The sequence below is a fragment of the Pseudorca crassidens genome, chromosome X (genome assembly GCF_039906515.1).
Source record: "Pseudorca crassidens isolate mPseCra1 chromosome X, mPseCra1.hap1, whole genome shotgun sequence".
Taxonomy (NCBI): domain Eukaryota; kingdom Metazoa; phylum Chordata; class Mammalia; order Artiodactyla; family Delphinidae; genus Pseudorca; species Pseudorca crassidens.
The window spans coordinates 2,167,719-2,193,776 of record NC_090317.1 but is presented as its reverse complement, the minus strand read 5'-3'; the positions used below and the strand labels follow the sequence as shown (position 1 = coordinate 2,193,776).

Here is a 26,058-nt window from a genome sequence, read left to right as displayed (position 1 = left end):
TGCCACTGCAGTTTTGGGGCACTCGAGCCTCTGAGCGCTGGGTCACTGGGTCGTGAGAGAGCACGTGGGGGAGAGAGGGGCACAGCACCGTACTCTGGAGTTGCTCATCTTTTCTAAGCCTCGTGTCTACAGACGGGATAGAAAGATCGCAAGAAAGGCGAGCGCGAGGCGGGCGGGCGTCCACGTACCTCTCATTGGGCTGCTGGTGATGGAACAAGAAAGGGAGAGCCGAGAAGCAGCTGTCTGGGGAGGCGGGAGGAGCTAGCGAAGCCAGGCCCTTTAAGGCCCCTCTGGAAGAGGCTTGGAATCCCCGGAACACAGTCTCCATCTGGAGGGGACCCGGGCCTGCCAGTCTGCGGCGGGGACGGCACGCTGCTTCTCCGCCAGGCCAGGGCACCCAGCCCGACGAGCAGGAGCGCGGTGCCCGTGCGCAGGCGCGAGCTCAGCAGCGGCACTGGGCAGGCGCACGCGCTGGAGACCAGGACCCGGAGGACGGTGGCCAGCGTGAGCAGCGGCGCGCCCAGCGGCACAGGCAGCCCCGGGGCCGGCTACGCACGCTCTCCGTCACCTCCAGTTGGGTCACCTGCTGCAGAGCCTCCAACTTGGCTACACGGCTCTTGAACGTGTCCATAACCTCCTGCAGGAGGAAGAGAGTGACGCTGTCACGCCGACCTCCCGCCCGCCGGGGGCACCGGAGCCTCAGCGTGCGAGTTCCCAGATCGGCTAAGCCGGAGCCGGAGCCGGGGAAAGGGCGGCATGAGCGGGAACACGGGATGCTGTGGGGCACAGCTTGAGGACCTGCCTCTTCCCTCGGTTCAGGGGTGTCAGAGCGGATTCACTCATCTGCTTCTCTCGTCCCCACGGCCTTCTCACTGGCCGCTTCTCACAAGGTCCCCCTGTGAGGTTCTCACCCGTATCTCCTTGGCTCTCTCGTAGGACAGATAGGCCATTCTCTCCTCGGTGCAGGCCAGATTCTGTTTGAGGTGGTAAATGTTGTCCAGGTGCCCCTGTAGGTGCTCATTCACCTGTCCTTCCAGCTGCACTTGTCTTGGGAGCAAAAGAGAAAGTAACACTCCCTGAGCGCCCGGCCCCAAGCTTGTTCTGGGGCTGAGCGGTCCTCCCTCAGGACTAGACTTGGGTTCAGAATCCACCTTCCTCCTCCTCCTCCAGGGCTGCCTCAGAACACCCCAGGTGCACGTCAGCCACACACCCACACCGATATTCATGTATCTTTTATATATAGTCACTCTTTTGTAACGGCTTTACAAAAATAGCAATAAACTAGAAGTTGCACAAATCGAGATCTAAACTGTCCGTGAGTGCTGTTAAATTCCATACAGAGTCCCACACCAGTGTTTGGTTTGCAGTAGTTCTTCCATAAAAGTCTGTGGATTATAGTGATGGAGCAGTCACAAAAGACCACATGTTGTATGATTCCTTTTAGAAGAAATGTCCCGAATAGGCCAGTCCACAAAGACAGAAATAAAGCTGTGATCTCCGGGGGCTGGACGGGGTAGGAGGTGGGGACTGACTGCTAGTGGGGATGGAATTTCTTTTGGAAGCGACGACAATGTTCTGGACTGAGACTGCTCTGTGAATATTTTGCTAAAAACCCTGAACTTTACACTTAAGTGGCTGAATTGTATGGGATGTGAATTGTAGCTCAATAAAGCTGTTTAAAACAAAAACCAAAATCGGACTGTGGTAACGACTGCACGACTCAGTAAATTTACTAAAGATCATTGAAACAGTTAAAATGGTGCGTTTTATGGCAAGTAAATTATATCTCAGTAGACCTGTTAAAAAAAACACAAATAAAACATCACGACCTGTTGTTTATGGCCACGTATGTAAGTAGCAAAAGTCTAAAAACATGCCTGGAAAAGCGCCTAGTGAGGATAGCGAGGTGGGCAGAAAGGGGGACGGGGAATGTGAGAGTTTCAGGCGAATCATCTTTTAAACTTTTATTTCTTAAAAAAAAATTTGAAGCAAATATATTAAGACTTGAGAAAGCTGGGGGCGGTCATATAACCTTCATCATGTTCTTCTCTGTTTTTCCCTGGGTTTGGAATATTTCCAAACAGCAGCTCCTAGGTCTTTAGGGAAGAGCCAAGGAAGGCCTGACCTGAGCCAGGGGTGGTGAGGCTGGAGAACGGCTGGGGCCCGGGGCCCTGCAGAGAAGCACAGGCACCGACAGGGAATGGGAGGTGAGCGGGTCAACTAGGTCCTACTTCAGGGACTTGAATGGCACCACGTGGAGATGGCCCCCAGGCAGCTGAGAAGCTGAACACGCATTTGCTGAAGCCAATTAATTAAGAGCCAGTTCGTGATGGTATTTCAAGGACTATTCCATCAGTCTCTGCCTTGTTCCCTGTTGAGAAGAGATTGGTCTGACAATGTGGCTGAGGCTACCACCCACAAAGACAGGGAGATGGTGGGGTGTCCACCCCGAAAGCAGATTCCCCATTTACATGAAGGATGGAGCTGCAAGGACATTTAAGATACTAACCACGTCCAAGTGTAAATTCATGAATATGTTCTTCACAAGTACGAAGTCAACACGTAGATTCTTCATTAATATATATTTATAAGAATGTTTGACTATACTCTTTTTAAAAATTTTATGATTTTTTAAAAATTTATTTATTATTTATTTCGCTGTGTCGGGGCTTAGTTGTGGCACGCGGGATCTTTGTTGTGGCACGCGGGCTACTCTCTAGTTGTGGCGCGTGGGCTCCAGGGCTCCAGAGCACGTGGGCTCTGTAGTTTGCAGCACACAGTCTCTCTAGTTGAGACGCACAAGCTCAGTAGTTGCAGCCCATGGGCTTAGTTGCTACGCGTCGTGTGGGATCTGTTTCCCGACCAGAGCTCAAACCCACGTCCCCTGCATTGAAAGGCAGATTCTCAACCACTGGACCACCAGGGAAGTCCCATGACTATACTCTTTTTTTTTTTTTTTTTTTTTGCAGTATGCAGGCCTCTCACTGTTGTGGCCTCTCCCGTTGCGGAGCGCAGGCTCCGGACACGCAGGCTCAGCGGCCATGGCTCACAGGCCCAGCCGCTCCGTGGCATGTGGGGTCTTCCCGGACCGGGGCACAAACACTTGTCCCCTGCATTGGCAGGCGGACTCTCAACCACTGCGCCACCAGGGAAGCCCCCATGACTATACTCTTAAACACATTCTTGAAGGGATTCCTAAATAAGAAGATGTTAATTTATAAGGCTATTCCCTCCATCTCCCCTTCTCTCCAGCACCCAGCCTCCTCGCCCTCTGCAAGGCAGCAGCACCGTCCTGGCTTGTGACACGGCTGACTCTCCTCTCTTGTCCCTCCCTTGGTCAAGGACTCCTCTCTGTCCATCTCCTACAGCCGTGGAGGCAAATGCACCACTGTGGAAAATGCTCTTACAAAGACAAAATCATGGTCAGTCAACCAAAATGCCCCCCAAATCTTCCAAAGCTGTTAAGGCCACCCTCTCCAATACAAGTGGTCTCAGACATTATTGTTGTTGCAGAAGAGTATATTCTTGTTCACATCTGAGCATGGGCTTTGACAAACTGAGCTAGAACCTAACAGCCTGAAACTTGGAGGAGAAGTCTGAGGTGGAGAAAGAGGTACGAGGGGTGAGGCAGCACGGGTCAGATGGGGTAACATGGCAGGGACAGAGCAGCTCCTCCTGAGCACGTGTGCTATCACACGCATCCTCAGAAGACGGAACAGGCACGTGAAGACCGAGCAGAGGGAGAGGGGAAGATGCTGCCCTTGAAGACTGGCGTGACAAGGCCACAGGCTAAGGAAGCCAGCAGCCCCTAGAAGCTGCAAGAGGCCAGGAACAGATTGTCCCCTAGAGCTTCCACAGGGATACAGCCCTGCTGACACGCTTTGCCCAAGGAAAACTGATTTCAGACTGCTCAACTCCAGAACCATGAGAGAATAAATTTCTGTTGTTTACAGCCACCAAGTTTGGCATACCTTGTTAGGACAGCCAGACGAAATCCCTCCGGGGTGCTACTGGCATCTAGTGTGTAGAGACCAGGGACACTGCTAAATGTCCTGCAATGCACAGGACGGCCTCCTACAACAGAGAATCATCTGGTCAAAAATGTCAGTGGTGTTCAGGTTGAGAAAATCTGGGCTATGCTGACACAATCTGGAGCTTAGGGTCACCAAGTGACACCTGAATTTAAGGGGCTAAAGTTGCAAAGACTGACCATACCAAGTGTTGGCAAGAACGTGGAGCAACCAGAACTCTCACACACTCCTGGTGGGAACATAAAATGGTACAACAATGTTGGAAAACAGCTTCTTTAAAAGTTGACCAGGGCTTCCCTGGTGGCACAGTGGTTGAAAGTTCGCCTGCTGATGCAGGGCACATGGGTTCGTGCCCCCGTCCGGGAGGATCCCACGTGCTGAGGAGCAACTAAGCCCGCGCGCCACAACTACTGAGCCTGCGCTCTAGAGCCTGCGAGCCACAACTACTGAGTCTGTGTGCCGGAACTACTGAAGCCCGTGTGCCTAGATCCTGTGCTCTGCAATAAGAGAAGCCACCACAGTGAGAAGCCCATGCACCACAATGAAGAGTAGCCCCTGCTTGCCACAACTAGAGAAAGCCCACGTGTAGCAAATGAAGACCCAACACAGCCAAAAATAAATAAATAAAATTTTAAAAATTTAAAAAAAGTTGACTATACGTCTACCCTATTATCCAACAATTCCACATATGAAAGCATATGTTCACAAAAAGATGTGTAGAACAATGTTCATAGCAGCTCTATTCATAACAGCCCCAACTGGCAGCAGATGAATGGGTATCGCACTGCATTCACAGCACAGAGCACTGCTGAGCAAGAAGGAATGAATTGTTTCTGTGTGCAACGTGGATGAATCTCAAAATCATTACACTGGGTTGAAGAAGTAAGACACAAAGGCCTATATAAGATATGCTTCCATTTACATGAAATGTCCCAGTATAGACAAATCCAGAGAGACAGAAAACAGATTGCTGGTTACCAGGGGCTGAGGGAAGGTGAATGGGGAGTGGCGGGGTCTCCTTCTAGAGTGATGAAAATGTTCTAGAACTAGATAGGGTGGTGGTTGCACAGCACTGTGAATGCACTAAATTCCACTGTAGACTTTAAAATGAATAATTTTATGTTTTGTGAATTTTGTCTCAATTGAAAAATTCAAAAGCCCTCTTGAAAGCAAACAGATATAACGTGTAAGAAGTGTCATAGAACTTTTCATTTTGAAACCTCAGTTTGTGACGCACCAGAGAAGACATGACAATTGCAGGGGCCTGGGTAGTGACCACACATTTGTGGACACTGGGTGACACTTCATTGAGCTGAAACTCTGTTTCCCTGTCTGTAAAGTGGGCGTTGAACGCTACAGGTGATCAATGCTACACGCTCCCTGTTGTCACTGTTACTACATTAAGTCTTCTTCAGCCCATTCTCCATTTCTCCTGGTAAATCCGAATCGTGCAGACCTGCTCTTTTGTTTCTAATGTATATTAATCAGCGTAGGCTAACTGCTGTAGCCAACGACCAGAAAATGTCTGTGGCTAAAGACGATGAAAGCTTATTTCACACTCCCACCACAGTCCAATGCTGCTGGTGGTGGTGATGTGTGAGGAGGGTGGTGGCTTAGAAGTGCACGCTTGCAGAATTCATGCAGAGTCTTGCAGGGAGGTAGGTCTCTCTGCTCCCCTGCATGGCTGGCAGCTTCTGATTTGCTACGGGTTAAAAACTTACTAGAGCACAACAGTCCCATTGGCCTAGGCAGTATAGAAACGTATGAGGATATTCGTAACAGCCATCGAGCTCTGGTCTTGCTTTATATAAATCTGACCTTGGAAATCTTATTTGGGCAAAGGAGTTTTTAGGAATCCCAAGATTTCCAATTTGGTTGTAGTGTCCTATGAAAATCACCTCCACAGATCCTGAAGAGATTGGAAAGGAAGGGCAGGGGCTGCAGAAGAGGCCACACATGAGGAGGAATTTCACAGTGAATGGACTGCTCCAGCTCCCGAGGTTACTGCTCCTCAATCTGAGGCCACGGATGCTGATAAAAGGTGCTCAGGAGCCCCCAGTGCCCATCCTGACACTCCCTGCTGAGGACCAACTGGGCCTCAGGCCTCTGCTGGAGTCAGGGCTGCAGCTCCCACTGCTCAGGGCTCTGAATGAATTCACATGTTGACCAGAGGGCAGACAGCAGAAGCAAGAACTACTACAGTCCTGCAGCTTGTGGGACAAAAACCACATTCACAGAAAGACAGACAAGATGAAAAGGCAGAGGGCTATGTACCAGATGAAGGAACAAGATAAAACCCCAGAAAAACAACTAAATGAAGTGGAGATAGGCAACCTTCCAGAAAAAGAATTCAGAATAATGATAGTGAAGATGATCCAGGACCTCGGGAAAAGAATGGAGGCAAAGATCGAGAAGATGCAAGAAATGTTTAACAAAGACCTAGAAGAATTAAAGAACAAATACCTAGAAGAATTAGAGAACTAACAAACAGATGTGAACAATACAATAACTGAAATGAAAAATACACTAGAAGGATTCAATAGCAGAATAACTGAAGCAGAAGAACGGATAAGTGACCTAGAAGACAGAATGGTGGAATTCACTGCTGTGGAACAGAATAAAGAAAAAAGAATGAAAAGAAATGAAGACAGCCTAAGAGACCTCTGGGACAACATTAAACGCAACAACATTCGCATTATAGGGGTCCCAGAAGGAGAAGAGAGAGAGAAAGGCCCCGAGAAAACACTTGAAGAGATTATAGTCGAAAACTTCCCTAACATGGGAAGGGAAACAGCCACACAAGTCCAGGAAGTGCAGAGAGTCCCATGCAGGATAAACCCAAGGAGAAACACGCCGAGACACACAGTAATCAAATTGGCAAAAATTAAAGACAAAGAAAGTTTATTACTGAAAGCAGCAAGGGAAAAACGAAAAATAACATACAAGAGAACTCCCATATGGTTAACAGCTGATTTCTCAGCAGAAACACTACAAGCCAGAAGGGAGTGGCATAACATATTTAAAGTGATGAAAGGGAAGAACCTACAACCAAGATTACTCTACCCGGCAAGGATCTCATTCAGATTCGAAGGAGAAATCAAAAGCTTTTCAGACAAGCAAAAGCTAAGAGAATTCAGCACTACCAAACCAGCTCTACAACAAATGCTAAAGGAACTTCTCTAAGTGGGAAACACAAGAGAAGAAAAGGACCTACAAAAACAAACCCAAAACAATTAAGAAAATGGTAATAGGAACGTACATATCGATAATTACCTTAAACGTGAATGGATTAAATGCTCCAACCAAAAGACACAGGCTCGCTGAATGGATACAAAAACAAGACCCATATATATGCTGTCCACAAGAGACCCACTTCACACCTAGGGACACATACAGACTGAAAGTGACGGGATGGAAAAAGATATTCCATGCAAATGGAAATCAAAAGAAAGCTGGACTAGCAATAGTGGGGGACTTTAATACCTCACTTACACCAATGGACAGATCATCTAAACAGGAAATTAATACGGAAACACAAGCTTTAAATGACACAATAGACCAGATAGATTTAATTGATATTTATAGGACATTCAATCCAAAAACCGCAGATTACACTTTCTTCTCAAGTGTGCACGGAACATTCTCCAGGATAGATCACAGCTTGGGTCACAAATCAAGCCTCAGTAAATTTAAGAAAATTGAAATCATATCAAGCATCTTTTCTGACCACAACACTATGAGATTAGAAATCAATTACAGAGAAAAAAAAGTAAAAAACACAAACACATGGAGGCTAAACAATATGTTACTAAATAACCAAGAGATCACTAAAGAAGTCAAAGAGGAAATCAAAAGATACCTAGAGAAAAATGACAATGAAAACACGACGGTCCAAAACCTATGGGACGCAGCAAAAGCAGTTCTAAGAGGGAAATTTACAGCAATACAATCTTACCTCAGGAAACAAGAAAAATCTCAAATAAACAACCTAACCTTACACCTAAAGCAACTAGAGAAAAAAAAAACCCAAAGTTTGTAGAAGGAAAGAAATCAGAAAGATCAGAGCAGAAATAAATGGAATAGAGACTAAAATAAAATAAAAAGATCAATGAAACTAAAAGCTGGTTCTTTGAAAAGATAAAATTGATAAACCTTTAGCCAGACTCATCAAGAAAAAGAGGGAGAGGACTCAAATCAATAAAATTAGAAATGAAAAAGGAGAAGTTACAAGAGACACTGCAGAAATACAAAGCATCCTAAGAGACTACTACAAGCAACTCTATGCCAATAAAATGGACAACCTGGCAGAAATGGACAAATTCTTAGAAAGGTATAACCTTCCAAGACTGAACCAGGAAGAAACAGAAAATATGAACAGACCAATCACAAGTAATGAAATTGAAACTGTGATTAAAAATCTTCCAACAAGCAAAAGTCCAGGACCAGATGGCTTCACAGGTGAATTCTATCAAACATTTAGAGAAGAGCTAACACCCATCCTTCTCAAACTCTTCCAAAAAATTGCAGAGAAAGGAACACTCCCAAACTCATTCTATGAGGCCACCATCACCCTGATACCAAAACCAGACAAAGATACTACAAAAAAAGAAAAGTACAGACCAATATCACTCATGAATATAGTTGTAAAAATCGTCAACAAAATACTAGCAAACAGAATCCAACAACATATTAAAAGCGTCATACACCATGATCAAGTGGGATTTATCCCAGGGATGCAAGGATTCTTCAATATATGCAAAACAATCGATGTGATACACCATATTAACAAATTGAAGAAAAACAACATATGACCATCTCAATAGAGGCAGGAAAAGCTTTTGACAAAATTCAACACCCATTTATGATAAAAAAAAATCTCCAGAAAGTGGGTATAGAGGGAACCTACCTCAACATAATAAAGGCCATATACGACAAACCCACAGCAAACATCATTCTAAATGGAGAAAAACTGAAAGCATTTCCTCTAAGATCAGGAGCAAGACAAGGAAGTCCACTCTCACCACTGTTATTCAACATAGTTTTGGAAGTCCTAGCCACGGCAATCAGAGAAGAAAAAGAAATAAAAGGAATCCAAATTGGAAAAGAAGAAGTAAAATTGTCACTGTTTGTAGCTGACATGATACTATACATAGAGAATCCTAAAGATGCCACCAGAAAACTACTAGAACTAATCAATTAACTTGGTAAAGTAGCAGGACACAAAATTAATGCACAGAAATCTCTGGCATTCCTATACACTAAGGATGAAAAATCTGAAAGTGAAGTCAAGAAAACACTCTCATTTACCACTGCAACAAAAAGAATAAAATACCTAGGAATAAACCTACCTAAGGAGACAAAAGACCTGTATGCAGAAAATTATAAGACACTGATGAAAGAAATTAAAGATGATACAAACAGATGGAGAGATATGCCATGTTCCTGGATTGGAAGAATCAATTTTGTGAAAATGACTCTACTACCCAAAGCAATCTACAGATTCAAAGCAATCCCTATCAAATTACCAATGGCTTTTTTTTTTACAGAACTAGAACAAAAAATCTTAAAATTTGTACAGAGAAACAGAAAACCCTGAATAGCCAAAGCAGTCTTGAGGGAAAAAAATGGAGCTGGAGGAATCAGACTCCCTGACTTCACACTATACTGCAAAGCTACAGTTATCAAGACAATACGGTACTGGCAAAAAACCAGAAATATAGATCAATGGAACAGGATAGAAAGCCCAGAGATAAACCCATGACCTATGGTCAACTAATCTATGACAAAGGAGGCAAGAATATACAATGGAGAAAAGACAGCCTCTTCAATAAGTGGTGCTGGGAAAACTGGACAGCTACATGTAAAAGAATGAAATTAGAACACTCCCTAACACCATACACAAAAATAAACTCAAAATGGATTAAAAACCTAAAAGTAAGACCGGACACTATAAAACTCTCAGAGGAAAACATAGGAAGAACACACTTTGACATAAATCACAGCAGATCTTTTTGATCCACCTCTTAGAGTAATGGAAATAAAAACAAAAATAAACAAATGGGACCTAAGGTAATTTAAAAGCATTTGCAAAGCAAAGGAAACTACAAACAAGACAAAAAGACAACCCTCAGAATGGGAGAAAATATTTGCAAATGAATCAACGGACATATGATTTATCTCCAAAATATATAAACAGCCCATGCAGCTCAATATTAAAAAAAAAACACCCCAATCCAAAAATAGGCAGAAGACCTAAATAGACATTTCTCCAAAGAAGATATACAGATTGCCAGCAAACACTTGAAAGAATGCTCAACGTCATTAATCATTAGAGAATTGCAAAACAAAACTGGAATGAGGTATCACCTCACACCAGTCAGAATGGCCATCATCAAAAAATCTAGAAACAATAAATGCTGGAGAGGGTGTGGAGAAAAGGGAACCCTCTTGCACTGTTGGTGGGAATGTAAATTGATACAACCAGTATGGAGAACAGTATGAGGTTTCCTTAAAAAACTAAAAATAGAGCTAGCACACAACCCAGCAATCCCACGACTGGGCATATACACTGAAAAGACCATAATTCAAAAAGACACACATACCCCAGTGTTCATTGCAGCACTATTTACAAGGGCCAGGACATGGAAAAAACCTAAGTGTCCATTGACAGACAAATGGATAAAGAAGACGTGGTACATATATACAATGAAATATAACTCAGCCATAAAAAGGACCGATATTGGGTCATTTGTAGAGACGTGGGTGGATCTAGAAACCGTCACACAGAGTGAAGGAAGTCAAAAAGAGAAAAACAAATATCGTATATTAATGCATATATGTGGAACTTAGAAAAATGGAACAGATGAACTGGTTTGCAGGGCAGAAATAGAGACACAGATGTAGAGAACAAACGTATGGAAACCGACGTGGGAAAGTGTTGGGGGCAGGGGTGTGGTGGTGTGATGAATTGGGAGATTGGGATTGACATATGTACGCTAATAGGTATAAAATGGGTAACTCATAAGAACCTGCTGTATAAAAAAATACATAAAATAAAATTCAAAAATTAAAACAAACCAAAGAAATAAGAATAGGTTTATGACATTATCAATCACAGTAGAAAACCACCTGTAAAGACAAATGGACGTACTTGCCACAACGGGCTCTGCATCGCCAAGTTCGCTCCCCAAACTCCGCAGCCTCGCAGGAGGCCTTCCTATTGGTGGAAGGCCAATGGGCGTGTCTTTTGCTTCCGGAGGCGCCAAGCCTTGGGACCTCAGGCCCTCAGTGCGCATGGCTACTGCTGCTTCCGTAGCAGAGCGCCTCCTCACGTGCTCTTCTGATCCAACCAGTTTCTCGGTAAAGAGACGTCTAGAACTTTCTCCCTCATCTTCCTGGGGCTTCCGGGAGCACCCGGAAGCCCACGTGGCGTTCGCACAGAGTGCCTGGGACAGTCGGCGGCACAGTTCCTGGCTGCTCTGCTGAGACGAGCTCTTCAGCCCCTCGTGAGCGGGACTCCGGAGCCATCCACAGAGTCAGAGCGAGTCAGGAGACAGGCGGGGGCTTTGCCGGGGGCTGGACTCCGCAGGTACCGGGGGCCCCGGGAAGGAGTGGAGGTCGGGGGAGGGCTACGGGCTGCTCGGTTGGGAGTGGGGGAGCGGCGGCGGAGGGTAGCGGGCTGAAGGGGGGCTGAGGGAAGGGTCCCCCAGTGAGCGGGTCAGAGGGGAGGACCGCTGGCTTCCGGGGTGGCTGGTGGGGGGCGTTCTGGAGTCGGGGTGCAGAGGGTGGGGCTAATGGCTAAGCGTGGGGGGGGCCTGAGCGGAGGGCTTCCTGCTGGTCGGGTGGGGCCGGCCTTGGGGGCCAGAGGAGAGGACGACTGGCTGCGGGGGTGGGGAGGACGGGACGGGCGGGCCCCACCCCCGGGGCCGAGACGGGAGGGGAGGGCTAACGGCTGCTGCGTGTGGCGGGAGGAAGGCTGAGGCGGGGGTCGATGGGGAGGACTCCCGGGCGCGGGTGCGGTAGGCGTTAGGGGAGCTCCCGGCGGGGCGGGGCGTGGGGTGGGGGGGGAGGACGCTCGTGGCAGTTAGGGGGCTCCGGCTCCCGGGTGGGCGGGGGCAAGACGGGTGGGCTCTGCGTCTGGGGTACGAGAAGCGAGAGCCCCTGGCGCTGAGTGTGCTCGGGGGAGGACTCCCCGGTGTGGGGAGGTGAGAGAGGCAGTCTGACCTCTACGCATGGCGGGGCGCCCGGCTTCCAGGGCCCAGAGCGGAGCGCCACCAGCTGGTGGGTGGGGGAGGGTGTATGGAGGGGATGTAGTGCGAGGGGTCGCGGAGGAGCCGCCTGGCCACGGGGGGGCGGGGGGGTGGGGGGCGTAAGTGAAGCTGAGAGGGGGAGGCGCTGGGGCTGCTGTGATCTGGTGGAGGCTGTTGGCCATGGCAGATGGATTTGTGGGGGTCCAGGGAGGGGCTCTGGCCCACTGCATGAGGCATCGAGAGCTTCAGGTCGCCTCTGTCCGGGTGGCACAGGAATTGCAGAGGTGGGTGGGCTGGTCAAGGCCCTGGCCTCCACACACAGTACACAGATTCTTTACGAGGGTGCTTTGCACATTCACCCGGACACGCCATACCAGAGTTGTAAAACAGTCTCCATAAATTTAGCAGTATTGCAAGTTTCCATGATAAGTTTTCTCATCACGGGGAATTTTATTTGATGGTACTAATGATAATATATCTTCAAATATTGGGAAACCCATGGATCAAAGAGAAAAATCACAGAGGGACTTAGAAAATATTTCCAAGTGAATACTAAAAAAGCACAACTTACCAAAATTAGTGGGAGGCAGCAAAAAGCGACAGGAGGAAACTGTATTCCTCTAAATGCTTCTGTTAGAAAAGAGTCAGGACATAAAATCAGTGAGCTAACAGTCCATTGAGAGATGCTAGAAGAAGAAGAGCAAAGGAAACATAAAATGAAGTAATAAGAGAGCTAAGAGAGGAAATCAGTGATAGAAAGCAAATTATGGACACGGTGAACAAAGCCATGCGCTTCTTTCAAAAGAGCAAGGAAACCGAGCAAGTCCTAGAACGATGAATCACGGAAACATAGAAAGAACGCTGATCCCCAATATGAGGAATGAAAGAGGGCCAACGTTACGGATCAGATGTACATTAACAAAGAGGATATAGGGGAATATTATGGGACATTATGGAAATGTTTATGCTAACAAATTGGAAGACTTGAAAAATTCCTTGGGAAAAAGGCAGCTTCCTAAAACTGAGGCCAGAATGTAGAAAAGGTGACGAGCCTTCTATCTGTCTTTTTTTTTTTAATTATTTTATTTTATTTTATTATTGTTTCTTGAGTCGTACGCAACAAGTGCTCTTTTGTTATTTTTTTTAAATTGTATTTTTACTTTGGGCTGCGTTGGGTCTTTGTTGCTGCGCGCGGGCTTTCTCTAGGTGCAGCGAGCGGGGGCTACTCTTCGTTGCGGTGCGCAGGCCTCTCATTACGGTGGCTTCTCTTGTTGCAGAGCACGGGCTCCAGGCATGTGGGCTTCAGAGGTTGTGTCACGTGGACTCAGTAGTTGTGGCTCGTGGGCTCTAGAGCGCGGGGTCAGTGGTTGTGGCGCGTGGGGTTAGTTGCTCCGCGGCTTGTGGGATCTTCCCGGACCAGGGATCGAACCTGTGTCCCCTGCACTGGCAGGTGGATTCTTAACCACTGCGCCACCAGGGAAGTCCCTAACCTTCTATCTTGTAAATAAATGTAATTTATAAAAAAAGTGTCCTAAAGTCAAACAAACCAAACAGGGCAGGGAGGTGCTCCAGGCTGCTGCTGTGAGGGGCACTAGGGTGGGCTGTGTGGCACAAACATGATTCTCTCCTCTTTGCACCCACAGGCCGGTTCCCACACTTCAACAGCCTGTGCACTCCTGTTTGATCGCTTCCCCCCACCCTCAGGTACTCGAAGATGGCGATGGCTCTGGCGGTATTGCGGGACTGGTGCAGGTCGATGGGCGTGAACGCTCAGCGATCTCTGCTCATCCTGGGAATCCCAGATGACTGCAAAGACCAGGAATTCCAGGAGGCTGTCCAGGCTGCCCTGCATTCCCTGGGCAGATACCGAGTGCTGGGCAAGGTCTACAGAAAGGAGCTGGGGTCGAGTGTTGCCCTGGTCGAGTTTGCTGAGTGTTTAAATCGAAGCTTGCTCCCCCGCCAAATACCAGGCAAGGGAGGGCCCTGGACTGTGGTCTGCCTGCCCCAGGCCCCTGATGCTGATTCACAGGATAGACCCAATTTCCCTGCGCAGCCCCAGGGACAAGCAGTGGTTGGCAGGGCGGGTGAGGCAGGAACTGCAGGGGAGGAGGAAGCTGCAGGGGAGGAGGAAGCTGCAGGGGAGGCGGGAGTCGCAGGTATGGAGGGAGACACAGGTGAGGAGGAAGCCTTAGGTGAGGAGGGAGCTGAAGGTGAGAAGGGAGCTGCAGGTGAGGAGGGAGCTGAAGGTGAGAAGGGAGGTGCAGGTGAGGAGGGAGCTGAAGGTGAGGAAGGAGCTGCAGGTCCGGAAGGAGCTGAGGGTCAAGCAGGAGCTGAAGGTGAGGAGGGAGGTGCAGGTGAGGAGGGAGCTGAAGGTGAGGAGGGAGCTGCAGGTGAGGAGGGGGCTGAAGGTGAGGCAGGAACTGCAGGTCACTCAGGAACTGCAGGGGAGGAGGAAGCTGCAGGGGAGGCGGGAGTCGCAGGTATGGAGGGAGACACAGGTGAGGAGGAAGCCTTAGGTGAGGAGGGAGCTGAAGGTGAGGAGGGAGCTGCAGGTGAGAAGGGAGGTGCAGGTGAGGAGGGAGCTGAAGGTGAGAAGGGAGGTGCAGGTGAGGAGGGAGCTGAAGGTGAGGAAGAAGGTGCAGGTGAGAAGGGAGCTGCAGGTGAGGAGGGAGCTGCAGGTGAGGAGGGAGATGCAGGTGAGGAGGGAGCTGAAGGTGAGGAAGAAGGTGCAGGTGAGAAGGGAGCTGAAGGTGAGGAGGGAGCTGAAGGTGAGGAGGGAGGTGCAGGTGAGGAGGGAGCTGCAGGTGAGGAGGGGGCTGAAGGTGAGGCAGGAACTGCAGGTCACTCAGGAACTGCAGGGGAGGAGGAAGCTGCAGGGGAGGCGGGAGTCGCAGGTATGGAGGGAGACACAGGTGAGGAGGGAGCTGCAGGTGAGGAGGGAGCTGCAGGTGAGGAGGGAGCTGCAGGTGAAGCAGGAGCTGAAGGTGAAGCAGGAGCTGAGTCAGATGAGGAAGGAGCTGCAGGTTACAGAAATGTTGCAGGCGTGGCAGGACTTCTGAGTGTGGCAGGACTTCTGAGTATGGCAGAACCCACGGGCGGGGCAATGGCTGCGCCTGAGGAAGCAGTTGTGACAGCGGCAGGCGCCATGGGTGAGGCAGGGCCCGGGACCCAGCAGTGGAGGCAGGCCTCACAGCCCGTGCTGGACAGCATGGGCTACCAGGAGCTGGGAACCTTCTCTGGGATGGAAGAGCCGGGCCACGGGGAAGGGTCCTCTGAGAGCTGGCTGGAGCAGGCCAGCCACACGCTGCACCTGTGGCGCCACGTGTCTGAGAGGGAGAGGAGGAGGAGGCTGGTGGAGAGCTTGCGCGGCCCCGCGCTGGACCTCCTGCGCGGCCTCCTGGCGGAAGATCCCGAGCTGGCTGCCCAGGACTGCCTGGCCGCGCTGGTGCAGGTGTTTGGGAACAAGGACCCCCGGGGGAGTGCTCGGCTGAAGTTCGTGACCTGTGCCCAGCGGCCCCAGGAGACTCTCTCTGCGTACGTGATGCGCCTGGAAGGCCTGCTGCAGTCGGCCCTGGAGAAGGGGGCCATCCACCCGGCCATGGCGGACCAGGCGCGCGCCCGGCAGGTGCTGACGCGGGCCCGGCTGAACGACACGCTCCGGGACACGCTGAGGCGGAGGCGGCTGATGAGGAGGCCTCCCGGCTTTGCGGGGATGCTGCGGCTCATCCAGAAGACAGAGGCCTGGGACGCCGACCCGGCTAGCAGGGAGCACTTCCCAGGGCAGGAAGAGGCCCGTGTGGACGTTGCAGTCCTGGCAGCAGCCGCCCAGGCCGCCCCGGCCCATGAGGCCATCACCGCAGGCACCACTGCACATGGTGAAGATACCACCGCCCAGGCCGCCCGTTCCAAGGAAGGGAGCGCCGAGGACCACCCGGCACGTGAGGAGGCCAGTGCGGCAGTTGCCGGCACTGCCAAGGCTGGCGAGGCGGCCCCTGAAGACCATGGTGCCGCCAGGGCAGCCCCTGAAGACCATGGTGCCGCCAGGGCAGCCCCTGGCCCTGGGGAGACCAGCAAGGCGTCCGCGGCCACTCAGGAAGATGGAAGTGCTGCCGCCCCTGCGGGCCTAGGTCAGGCAGGACCCTCAGATGCCCCCGGGGTCCCCATGCCTGGCCGGATGGGCAGTGCTTCCCCGGTGGCCCCAGGAGGTCCTGGCTGGGAGCCAGAGGGCCTCGCCGAGGCAGGAGGCCAGGAGGCCGAGGAGACCCCCGAGGAGGGGCTCAAGCCCATCCCAGAAGAGCCGGGAAATGAGGACGGGGCTGCAGAGATGAGCCCCCCGGGGTCCACCTCGGGCCACTAGGCTCAGCAGGCCCCAGGGCCCCCACGCTTGGAGGCAGGGGGAGGCCAGGCCTGGCAGCCTACTGGCCCCATATTAGGGGCCACTCCAGGTGCCTGGGCCTCCCTCCTGAGAGGGGACCCCTATTCATCATCCCCTGGGGCAGGTTGCTCCCTGTACTGGCAAGCCCAAATGTGTCCCTGTAGGCCCCAGAAGGACCCAGGTGTCAGGGAACCCCCCAGCCCCCGCTCCCCTCCCCCCAACACACACACCCTAGCCATCGTCCCCCCGCAGAGCCCTGAGGTGCGCCACGTGCCAGCCAAGGCTCTGGTCTCTGTGGGCCAGTGTCGTGAGCTCAACGTGTGCTTTCTGGGCATAGATTCAGGCCCAGCGCTGCCTGTTGTTGTGGAAATGTGCATGTGTTCTCCTCTGAGCAGTTCCCCCAACCCCTGCGCGGCGTGGAGACCCCGAGCCCAGTCCCAGGAGCCGGCGGGAAGGACGGGATGGACGAGGTCACAGCCAGCGCCCACCCCAGGACCTGGGAGCCCACCTGCGACCTTCGAAGGAAGACCTTGACCGGGGCTGCAGGAGGTCTGCGGGAGGCCCCCCAGGGCTTGTGTTCTGCTGGGCCACCCCGTTGTTCCTCGGGACTCCACGTCCCCGGCTCGGTGGCGTGCGCCCTGCTGTGGGACTGTCCTGTGCCCGCCATAGGGCAGGGCCAGGCCCCGGGCATGTGGGCCAGAAATGGAGGGTCTGCCCTGGGGGGAGCGGGCATGGCCGGCGCCCATCTTCCTGGCGAGAGGCCACCCGCGGGGCCCTCAGGAAGGGAGACTGTGGGGAGATGGAGGGCCGCCGGGTGGGGTGTAGCGGAGGCACCTTTTCGAGGACCCTGGGGTGGGGCGGGACCCGTGAGCTCCGGTGGCCGTTAGAAGTTCCTCTGTGTGTTGTTATGCCCTCTGTTCAATGGTTTCAGTCAATGTTTCTGTTTAATAAATTTCCCTGAACGTTTCATCTGAGTCTGGCCTCTGCTGTGGGCAATGGAGGGAAAGGGCTGCTGCGGGTGAGGGCGGGGGTCCAGAGTCCGATTCCTGCTCAGCACCCATGGGACACCTCTCCGGGGGGAGGGTAAGGTAGGCACTTTGCAGACCCAGACATCGTGAGGGTTTTTCTTCCAGTTCATGGGTGAATTGTAAAGTTTTAGCGCCCTTGACCGTGGGCCGCGTCTCGGGCGATGCTCGTGCTTGAAATCATGGGTGCTGTGCACGGCCCGGAAGGCCAGGGGACACACAGGAGGACTTCTGACCTCGTGGATCACACGTGGGTCCGTGCACGTCTGCCTGGCCCGGGGGCTCCGGGACCAGAAGGCCGTGGCCGGTTTGCACGAGCGCTCGGCCTGTGGCTCTGCACCCGTGCACGAGTGTCTTCGTGCCCCCTGCGATGACGGGCGTGAAGCAGGAGGCTGACATGCTGACGGGCCTGCCCTTTATGATGTCACTTCCTGGCTGGGCTGTGCTGTCACCCCCGAGCAACCGGAGCACTTCTGTGAGGGGCTGAGCGGGAGTGTGAGCCCAGGGTGCTGCCGGCCGCGCTGCACTGTCCCGTTTACGGGGCGGAGGGGCACGCCGCGCTCCGTATGGCTGCGGACGAGAAGGGCCCCGCCGCGGGCAGGGCACCCGGCTTCGGCGAGGCGCCTCTTCCTCCCGACACAGCGGCTCCGGCCCTCGGCTCAGGGAGCTGCACCCCCCAGTCCCTCGCCCTGGACCAGCCCGTGCCCGCTGGGCACCCCGACCTCGGGCTGCTGCCTGGAGAAGCCGCTTTCCAGGATTTGACGGAAGAGCCTTTGTTGAAAAGGCCTCGCACCGCCTGTGAGGCCGTGTGGGAAGGCAGCCTGCTCTTCCACCCCTTTCCCAGGAAGCTGTGGACAATCGTCCACAGCAGTCGCTTTGCATCCATTGGGTGGAATGAAGACGGGACTTGCATAGGCGTCAACAGGCCGCTGTTTCAAAAGGAGGTTTTGGACAGGGACGGCCTAGACAAGGTGTTCAAGACAGAACATGTGGAGAGCTTCATCCGCCAGCTTAACCGCTATGGATTCAGCAAAGTGTACCAGGACATGCACACGTCCCTCTGCGTGACCAACGTGTCCACGAAGGAGCGGCCCGCCCACGTCCTGAGCGAGGTAAGGAGGGCGGGGGACGGCGGGGGAGGAGCCCTCTCCAGGGGCTGAGCCGCTGGGCCCGGGGGTGGGGGGCGGGTGCCAACCCCGGGGCCGCCTGGGACGGCTGCAGGCGTGTCGGGAGAGCTTCCTTTAAAGGTGGTACTTGGGCACCGGCGTGACGGCCGGAGCTGGCAGTGCCACGTGCTGTGTTGGGACGTTGTTATGGGGGGACCCGAAGCGTTCTCAGCACAAGGACGTCACTTCTCTCCTTCCTCCTTTTCCCTTTGGTGTGTCTGTGTGAGGTGATGCGTGTGAACTGGACCCCCTGTGGTGATCATTTCACAGCACACGCGGGCAAGGCGTCATCCTGTACTCCTGACACGTGGGCAGTGCCGCTCGTGCCTGACACGCAGTCACAGCGGGGGACAAGAGGACACTGCTGCAACGCTGGCCCTTCCCGTCCTCCTGCTCGGGGACAGTGGCCCGCCGGGGGGAGGGGGGAGGTCTGTGTGCCCCCTTGACTCCCATAGCTCCAGAGCATCACTTGAGTGGGGGCGCAGGTCCTTTCCTGGGAAGCAGTCAGCGTCCCCGGTCTGGCCCCTGGAGGTGCTGGCCAGGGGGCGATTCGGACACTTCCTTAGAAAGCTACCGAACCTTGTTGCAGTCTCGTACCTGCAAACGCCAAGTCCCCTTTCGTGGGCCTTGTACTCGTCCTAAGGGGCCATTTTCAGTCATTTTCCAAGGGCGAAAGGTGATGGTGAGTGAGCGAGTCTCGGGGATGTCAAAGCTGGGGCACAGCGTCCTGCTGGGACCGGGTCCCGCTTTCTCCAAAGAGGCCCTGGGTCGGCTGGGGGAGGGCGCCCAGGGGCCCAGCCAGGCGGCTGCTGCTTGCGAGCAACTCTTTTGTGACTCGGGGTTTCCTTTTCTCTCTCAACCGCGACCTCAGTTACACTTCTACCACAGTCCCCTGTTTCAGAGAGACTGCCCGCACCTCCTGGTGAGGATGAAGCCGAGAGTACACACTAAACCAGCATCCGGGCAGGTGGACGGCGAGCCGGCAGCCCCGGGGCACCTCCCGGCGCCCAGCGCCGCGGAGCCGCAGGACGGCCTCCCACCGTCTCCTGAGCACATCCAGGGGACCCCGAGCTACCCGCAACTCGACCATGCCTCCGCCCTGGCCAGGACTGACTCTGTCGCTCCGGCCCCTCCTTGGACAGCAGCGGAGCCCCCCGCGCCGGATCCCAACGTGCAGGTTCTGGTCCCTCTAGTCCCTGTCCTGGCAGAGGTGGCCCAGTCAGCCGAGGTCCCCTGGCTCTGCTGCGCCTGGCCTCCCGCCCAGATGAGTCCTCCCTGGCCCGTGCCGGGCCTGGCGGCCGTGCCCTCCCAACTCCTCAGCCTGCCCCCCGCGCAGCTCCCGGGGGCCGCGCTGCTGCCTCTTGCGCATCCTGGATGCCTGAGGTGGCCGCCAGGCCTGCCGCCTCCCTGACCTTGATCCGTCGGCCGCTGAGCCACTTCTGCCATCGCTGCGTGGGCTCCCGCTCTTTCCTGGAATACCCGGCCCCTCCAGGCAGGCCCACAGAGGACCCTGACCAGGCAGACCCTGCAGACACATGGAGGTGGTAACGCGGCCAGAACCTTGCAGGGCAGTAAAGAGCACGGGGACATGAGAGTGATGTTCCACCCAACACGTGTTTGGCGCCTCCGTCCTGGGCGTGGCTGAGCAGTTGAGTCCCCTCAGCAGGAAACGATGACAGGTGACAGCCCACCCCCGGCACAGTGCGGGCACCTAGCAGACACCTGGAGAAGCCCCTCAGACGCCCTGTGTCCACCCACTAGAAAGACCCTTCAAGGGCTGGACAAGCACAAGGAAGGCCCTGGCACCCGCGGGTTCACAGTTGCGGGGGCATCGTGTCCAGCAGGGTCTCGATTTGACAGATGAGAAGAGCTCAGGCCTCCCCTGGTCAGAGGCCTGAAAAGAGCCCTTACTGTCCTGAGACGCACAGGTGTGGAGGTGACGGTCCCTGGCAGGGGCCTGCGGGTGTTCAGTTTGGGGGTGCTCTGGTGTCTGGACAGCAGGATTGAGGTTTGCTTTTCACTGCGGGTCCTGCGTCTGGAGACATTTTCCTGGTTCTCTTTTCCTTGCCTTTCGAGCTAAACACTTCAAGGGCGCCATGCTCCACCACCCTCTGGGCGCTGGGGTGTCGCGCTTATACCGCGAGTCCTTGTGGTCAGCGCCCAGTGGTGTGTACAGAGCACTGAAGGCCAGGGCGCACCCCCAGCTCACAGTTGCTGCCTCCACGTGTGGGGGATGGGCCGAGGGACCTGGCCAGGACTCTGTGGCTGTCACAGCGATAGGGCGACATCCCCTCCCAAACACTGCTAAGGAGGGGGCGGGGAGCGGGAATTGCCTGGAGTTCCAGGGGTTAGGACTCCATGCTTTCACTGCGGTGGCCCGGGTTCAATCCCTGGTCGGGGATCTAAGATCCCCCAAGCCTTGTGGGGTGGCCAGAAACACAGAAAAGAAAAAATAGGTGGGTTGGGGGAGGAGGGGAAGTAGACCCAAGGTACCAGGAATGATCCAAGCACCAGCAGCCAGAGGAGCCCCGGGTCTGCCCGGGTGAGGGGTGGTCCCATCTGCCGCTCCCGTCTGTCACAATGCAACAGCTAGTGCACGTCAGGGGGGTCTCTTGAGCAGCCCAACAGCAGTGCCCCAAATGAATGATGCAAAAATGGACAGAAGGGACGGAAGAAACCGGTCTACAGTAGAAGTGGGAGACTTCGGTCCCCCCTGTGATGGATTCAAATGGATCCCCCAGCTCCCACCCCAACCATTAAGTCCACCTGTTGCAGTGCTAATCCCAAGGCGCATGTATTTGGAGATAGCACCCTTGGGGAAGTCAGTAAGGTTAAATGAGGTCACAAGGGTGGGACCCCAGTCCGACAAGAGCGGTGTCCTTTGGAAAAGAGGAAGAGACACCAAAGATCTCCCTCCCTCTCTCCCTCCCTCAGCCTCTCTTCCACCCTCCCAACTTCCCTCCCTCTCTCTCCCTCCATTTCTCTCCCCCCCCCCACTCTCTCTCCCTGCCTCCCTTCTCCCCCACAACCTGTTCAGAGAAGCAGCCAAGTGAGGGACCAAGAGAAAACCAGCTGTCTGCGAGCCAGGAAGAGACGCCTTCCCTCACCTGAAACTGCACTTTCCAGCAAGTTGAGGTTGGACTTCTAGCCACCAGGACTGGGACCCAGTACATTTCTGTAGTTTTAGCCACCCCCTCTGTGGGACTTGGCTATGGCAGCTCTAAGCAGACTAACACAGCCTGCTTTCATTATGGGTACAGCGACCAGACAGCACCGCAGTAAGGGAATCACAGATTTGAACAGCACTGTACAAAGACTAGGTCTCATGACATGTGTAGACTATTAGCCCCAAGAACAGAGTAGACACGTGCTCGTCAAGCGTACCTAGAACGTTCTCCAGGGTACTCCACGCGTCAGGCCACACAGCATCCCTCAGTAAACTTAAGGGGATACAAACAAAAGGGCTGAAATCATACAAAGTATGTCCTCTGGCCAAAATAGAGTGAAATTAGACCTCAATAACAGAAGGAAATGTGGGAAATCTGCAAAGAGAGGGAAATTGAGCCGTGCGTCCCCAAATAACCGCATTAGTCTGGGACGATGCCAAATCCCACAGCACAGGATGAGGGGCTGAAACAGCAGACACAGATTCTCACGGTGGTTCCGACCAGGAGGCCGAGAGGGAGGGTCCAGCAGGGGTGGCTTGTACTGCGGCCGGTCTCCTTGGTTGCAGGTGGCCGTGCTCTTACCGCCCCTCACGTGGTCACCCTCTGTGCACGCACCCCCAGCCCCTGCCTTCTCTCCTTGCGTGTGCTGATCCGCTCTTCCCTCAAGGGCACCAGCCATCTTGGATTAGACCTCATCCTAATGGCCTCATTTCAACCTAAGAACCACTAACTCCAGTCACAGTGACATTCTGAGGTTCTAGGGGATTGGGGCTTCAACATGCAAATTTTGGGGGGACGCAGTTCAGTCCATAACAATAGCCCAGGGAACGTACAAGACATCACAAGGGAAACTAGAAAATACTTTGAAATGAAGAAAACACATACCAAAGGCCCCAGGACTTATGGCACGCGGCCAAAGAGGCACTTGGGACCTAAAGCTGCAAACACCCGTGTTCCAATGGAGGCGACACCTCAGATCAACCGCCTCATCTTGAACGGGGACAAGCGAGAAGACGAGGAAGGCGAGCCCAAGCATTCTGACAACAAATGTTCACGAGGAAAGAAAAACTGCGCTAATCCACGTACGCGGGGATCCCAAGACGTGCACTGGTCGGGAATCCTCACAACATGGGGGAGGGCGCATCCTTCTTACACACTCAGTAACAAGAGCTACAGCCACCGACCACTTCATTTGCACAGGCTTTTTACAAGCAGGTCACATCATGGGGAAACCCACACCAATGCTTTTGCCTGGTACTATTAGGAGGCCCATTTTACAGATGGAGAAATCGAGGCGTAGGGAGTCTCCATGATTTGATCAGCTTGTCACTAGAAGGACTCTTATTCAAGCTAAGCATCATATGCGTGCAAAGACCCATCCCCGCACTGGCCTGACCTGTCTCCCCAACAGTCAAGGGGGATTCAGCTGTCCTCCACGGGGTCCTACTACCTGACGCCTCAGGCCACATAATGGAGAAAACACAGGGAAGCCAGGCGTTAGTGCCCATGAGAGCCTGACGCTGGATTCTGCCCACGTGGCCTCCCCAGCCCCATCAGGTCACCATCTCTCGTGAAAGGGACACGAGGGCCAGGGAGGAGGGTGAGGGTCTAGGACTGAGGGCGTGAGGATGGAGAAGGGCCCCGGACGTGGGGGTCCGAGGCACGGCCCTCTGAAGGCGGCTCCTATGCTCAGGCTTGGGCCCTGCTCTCTCCTTCCACTGCCCACTCTGCTCCCTTCTGTCCCAGCGGCGTGGTGGCCCCACGTTCTCCTGCAGGCTCACTTCCCCGGGCACACTGGCTGTCAGGCAGGCGGCAGGCCTGCATTCAAAGCACGGGGACCGCCGGGCTGGAGGACTCTCCGCATCCCCACGGGGCGTGAGTGTCTGTGCCCTTCAGGGCCCTGCGGATGCCCCTCCTCCTGGATGCTTGCTCACACGTGGCTTTACACCCTGCTGCTGTCTTGTGAATGTCACTTGGCTTCACACCCTGCATCCCGCCACCAACCCAGCCCTATGCTGTGCCCAGCCCCAGCTCAGGGACCACGGACAGGCACAGGCCCGGGCCTGGGCCCCCGCACTTGCTCACAAAGGCCCCTAAAGCAGCAGCCGGCGATATTTGCCACAGAGGAGTGTAGGCGAGAGCCAGGCAGGAGGTCAGCCCTTTGCCAAGGAGGCTGGAGCTCAGAGCAGACGTTAGCTGGGGCTGGGGAATGGGGGCTTCTCGGGAAACAGGGCCACGGCTGAGACAACTCACACCAGCCCCTCAGGGGGCAGGCTCAGTGCACACAGAGAACGTCAGAGCTTCCCGCTGATGGGCAGCAGCTCCCGTGTGCCCTGCCCCGCCCTGGTCAGGACTGGCTGTGTGCCGGGGTGGTGTGTGCTCGTCCAGAGTCTACTGGGGAGGGTGCTGCTGCCCCCCTGAAAAGTGTCTTCCTGAATGTCCCTGGGGCGCTCTTGGCGTGTCCCGGCCACTGCTGCGCTGCCTGCCACGGCCGTCCCTGGGCTAGCACTGCCCCCCATCAGTCAGTTCACTGCACGAACAGGCACTAGGAATCCCTGCTTTCCCCCGGGAGTGCTTACCATTTGTGATGACAAAATCCCCTTCTTTTCCGGCAGGAGTGTCTGAGCAGGTTCCATTGGCCCTGAAATTCTCCACCTTTTCCAAGTGCCCACCTGCTATATGGCAGGTGCTTCAAATCCAGGATCCCACGTAATGTTCACGTTGTCGTACGGCGCTCAGCAGGGAGGGCTGCCTCTTTAGCCCCCGGCGCCGTCTGCACCTCCCACTGCAGTGACCTCCCAATCCCATTAGGCCCAGAAGTTGCCCCTTCCTTTCGATGCCAGGTCACAGCCCAAACCTGTGGGTCTCTGATGCCGCCATATTTCTGCACCTGCCTGAACGCGGGGACACTGGCGGACGTTGCCTCTTAGTGGCTAGGACTTATTTCTAGTATTATTCTGATCCCAGACTCTGTCCTTCTCCCCTCTGGAAATTGCTTTCTTTTCATGACATCTCAGAGAATTTGCAGCTCCATAGGAAACGGAATAGAAAACCAGTCAAAATTGCTGTTCTGTGTGTTTTACTCCTGGAGGATATATTATTCAATTTGGATGTGTGTGTGTGTGTGTGTGTGTGTCTGTCGGCATGGAGGGAAGGGTGGTGATTTCCCCAGCTGGGTGCAGCTCACGCAAAGCTCCCAGGATTCCAGTCGCACGGCGACTCCTTTCCACTTCGGCAGCCTCTCTTCTTTCAAACCCCCTATTTTCATTCATTTCATCCCACTGAAATCTAGACCTTGCTCACAAGTGGCCAAAGTAAACTCCAGGTGACTAAAATGGTCGTTTCCATACAGTTGGTAATTGGCTCTCCCAGGGCAGGGAGAGGAGGGCCAGCCCCGGGAATACCGAGCAGGGCTTCAAAGAGCAAGACCCTCATTTCTCTGGAAATCCTTGCAGATGGCGGCTATGAAACACCTACCTCTTCACTGTGGCCCACTGCAATGCAACAAGAGCCAGCACCCCTTCCTTCCTGCCCCAGGGCGAGATTTCTCTCGGCTTTATCCACGACCCAGAAGGACATCTCACAGCAATGTCCCATTTCAGACTTTCCCCTGCAACCCAAGACACACCCTCTGCATGTCTGGCTGCTGCCACCACCCAGCTTCATCACCATCACCTCCCACAGAAGGAACCCCCACTTCCCAAAGGCCCGAAGTGCCCTGGCTCGGGGCACTTAACACTCCAGGGCTCGCTCCTGGAGCCCCACCGCCTCGTCCCATGTTGTCTTATTCTGTGGGACTTAGGGGACGTCTCACCACCTTCCTCATGTGACAGTGGCTCCTAGACCATCACTCTAGGTGTGGGTGTGTCCTGCTTTTCCTAGCGTTCCCGCTACTAACACAGGCCCTTCCGGAGAGCAGAGGCTCCGTGGAGGTCTGCGGAATAAACAAGCCGGTGGGCAGGGGGCTTATTGACGCAGATGAACCTTCTCCTACTTTCTTAAAATACCCGTGCAAATCCAACTCAACAGAGATAGTTCGTTTTAT

The 26,058-nt window shown here is 53.6% G+C and overlaps 2 protein-coding genes across 2 annotated transcripts in view; one reads left to right on the top strand and one right to left on the bottom strand.

The window, feature by feature from the left end:
- Window positions 1-107: 107 nt before the first annotated feature.
- The window catches only part of TEX28 (testis expressed 28), a 45,416-nt gene continuing 19,465 nt past the window's right edge, over window positions 108-26,058 (bottom strand). Inside the window, 4 exon segments of the mRNA XM_067722667.1 lie at window positions 108-375; window positions 378-520; window positions 523-637; window positions 912-1,047. Coding sequence (XP_067578768.1) covers window positions 280-375; window positions 378-520; window positions 523-637; window positions 912-1,047 — 490 coding nt within the window. The 3' untranslated portion in view covers window positions 108-279.
- On the top strand, window positions 13,995-16,809 carry LOC137217026 (paraneoplastic antigen Ma6E-like). Its single transcript, XM_067723224.1, has 3 exons — window positions 13,995-14,706; window positions 14,941-15,084; window positions 15,193-16,809. Exons 1-3 carry the CDS (start codon window positions 13,995-13,997, stop codon window positions 16,635-16,637), a joined length of 2,301 nt encoding a protein of 766 aa, XP_067579325.1. The 3' UTR covers window positions 16,638-16,809.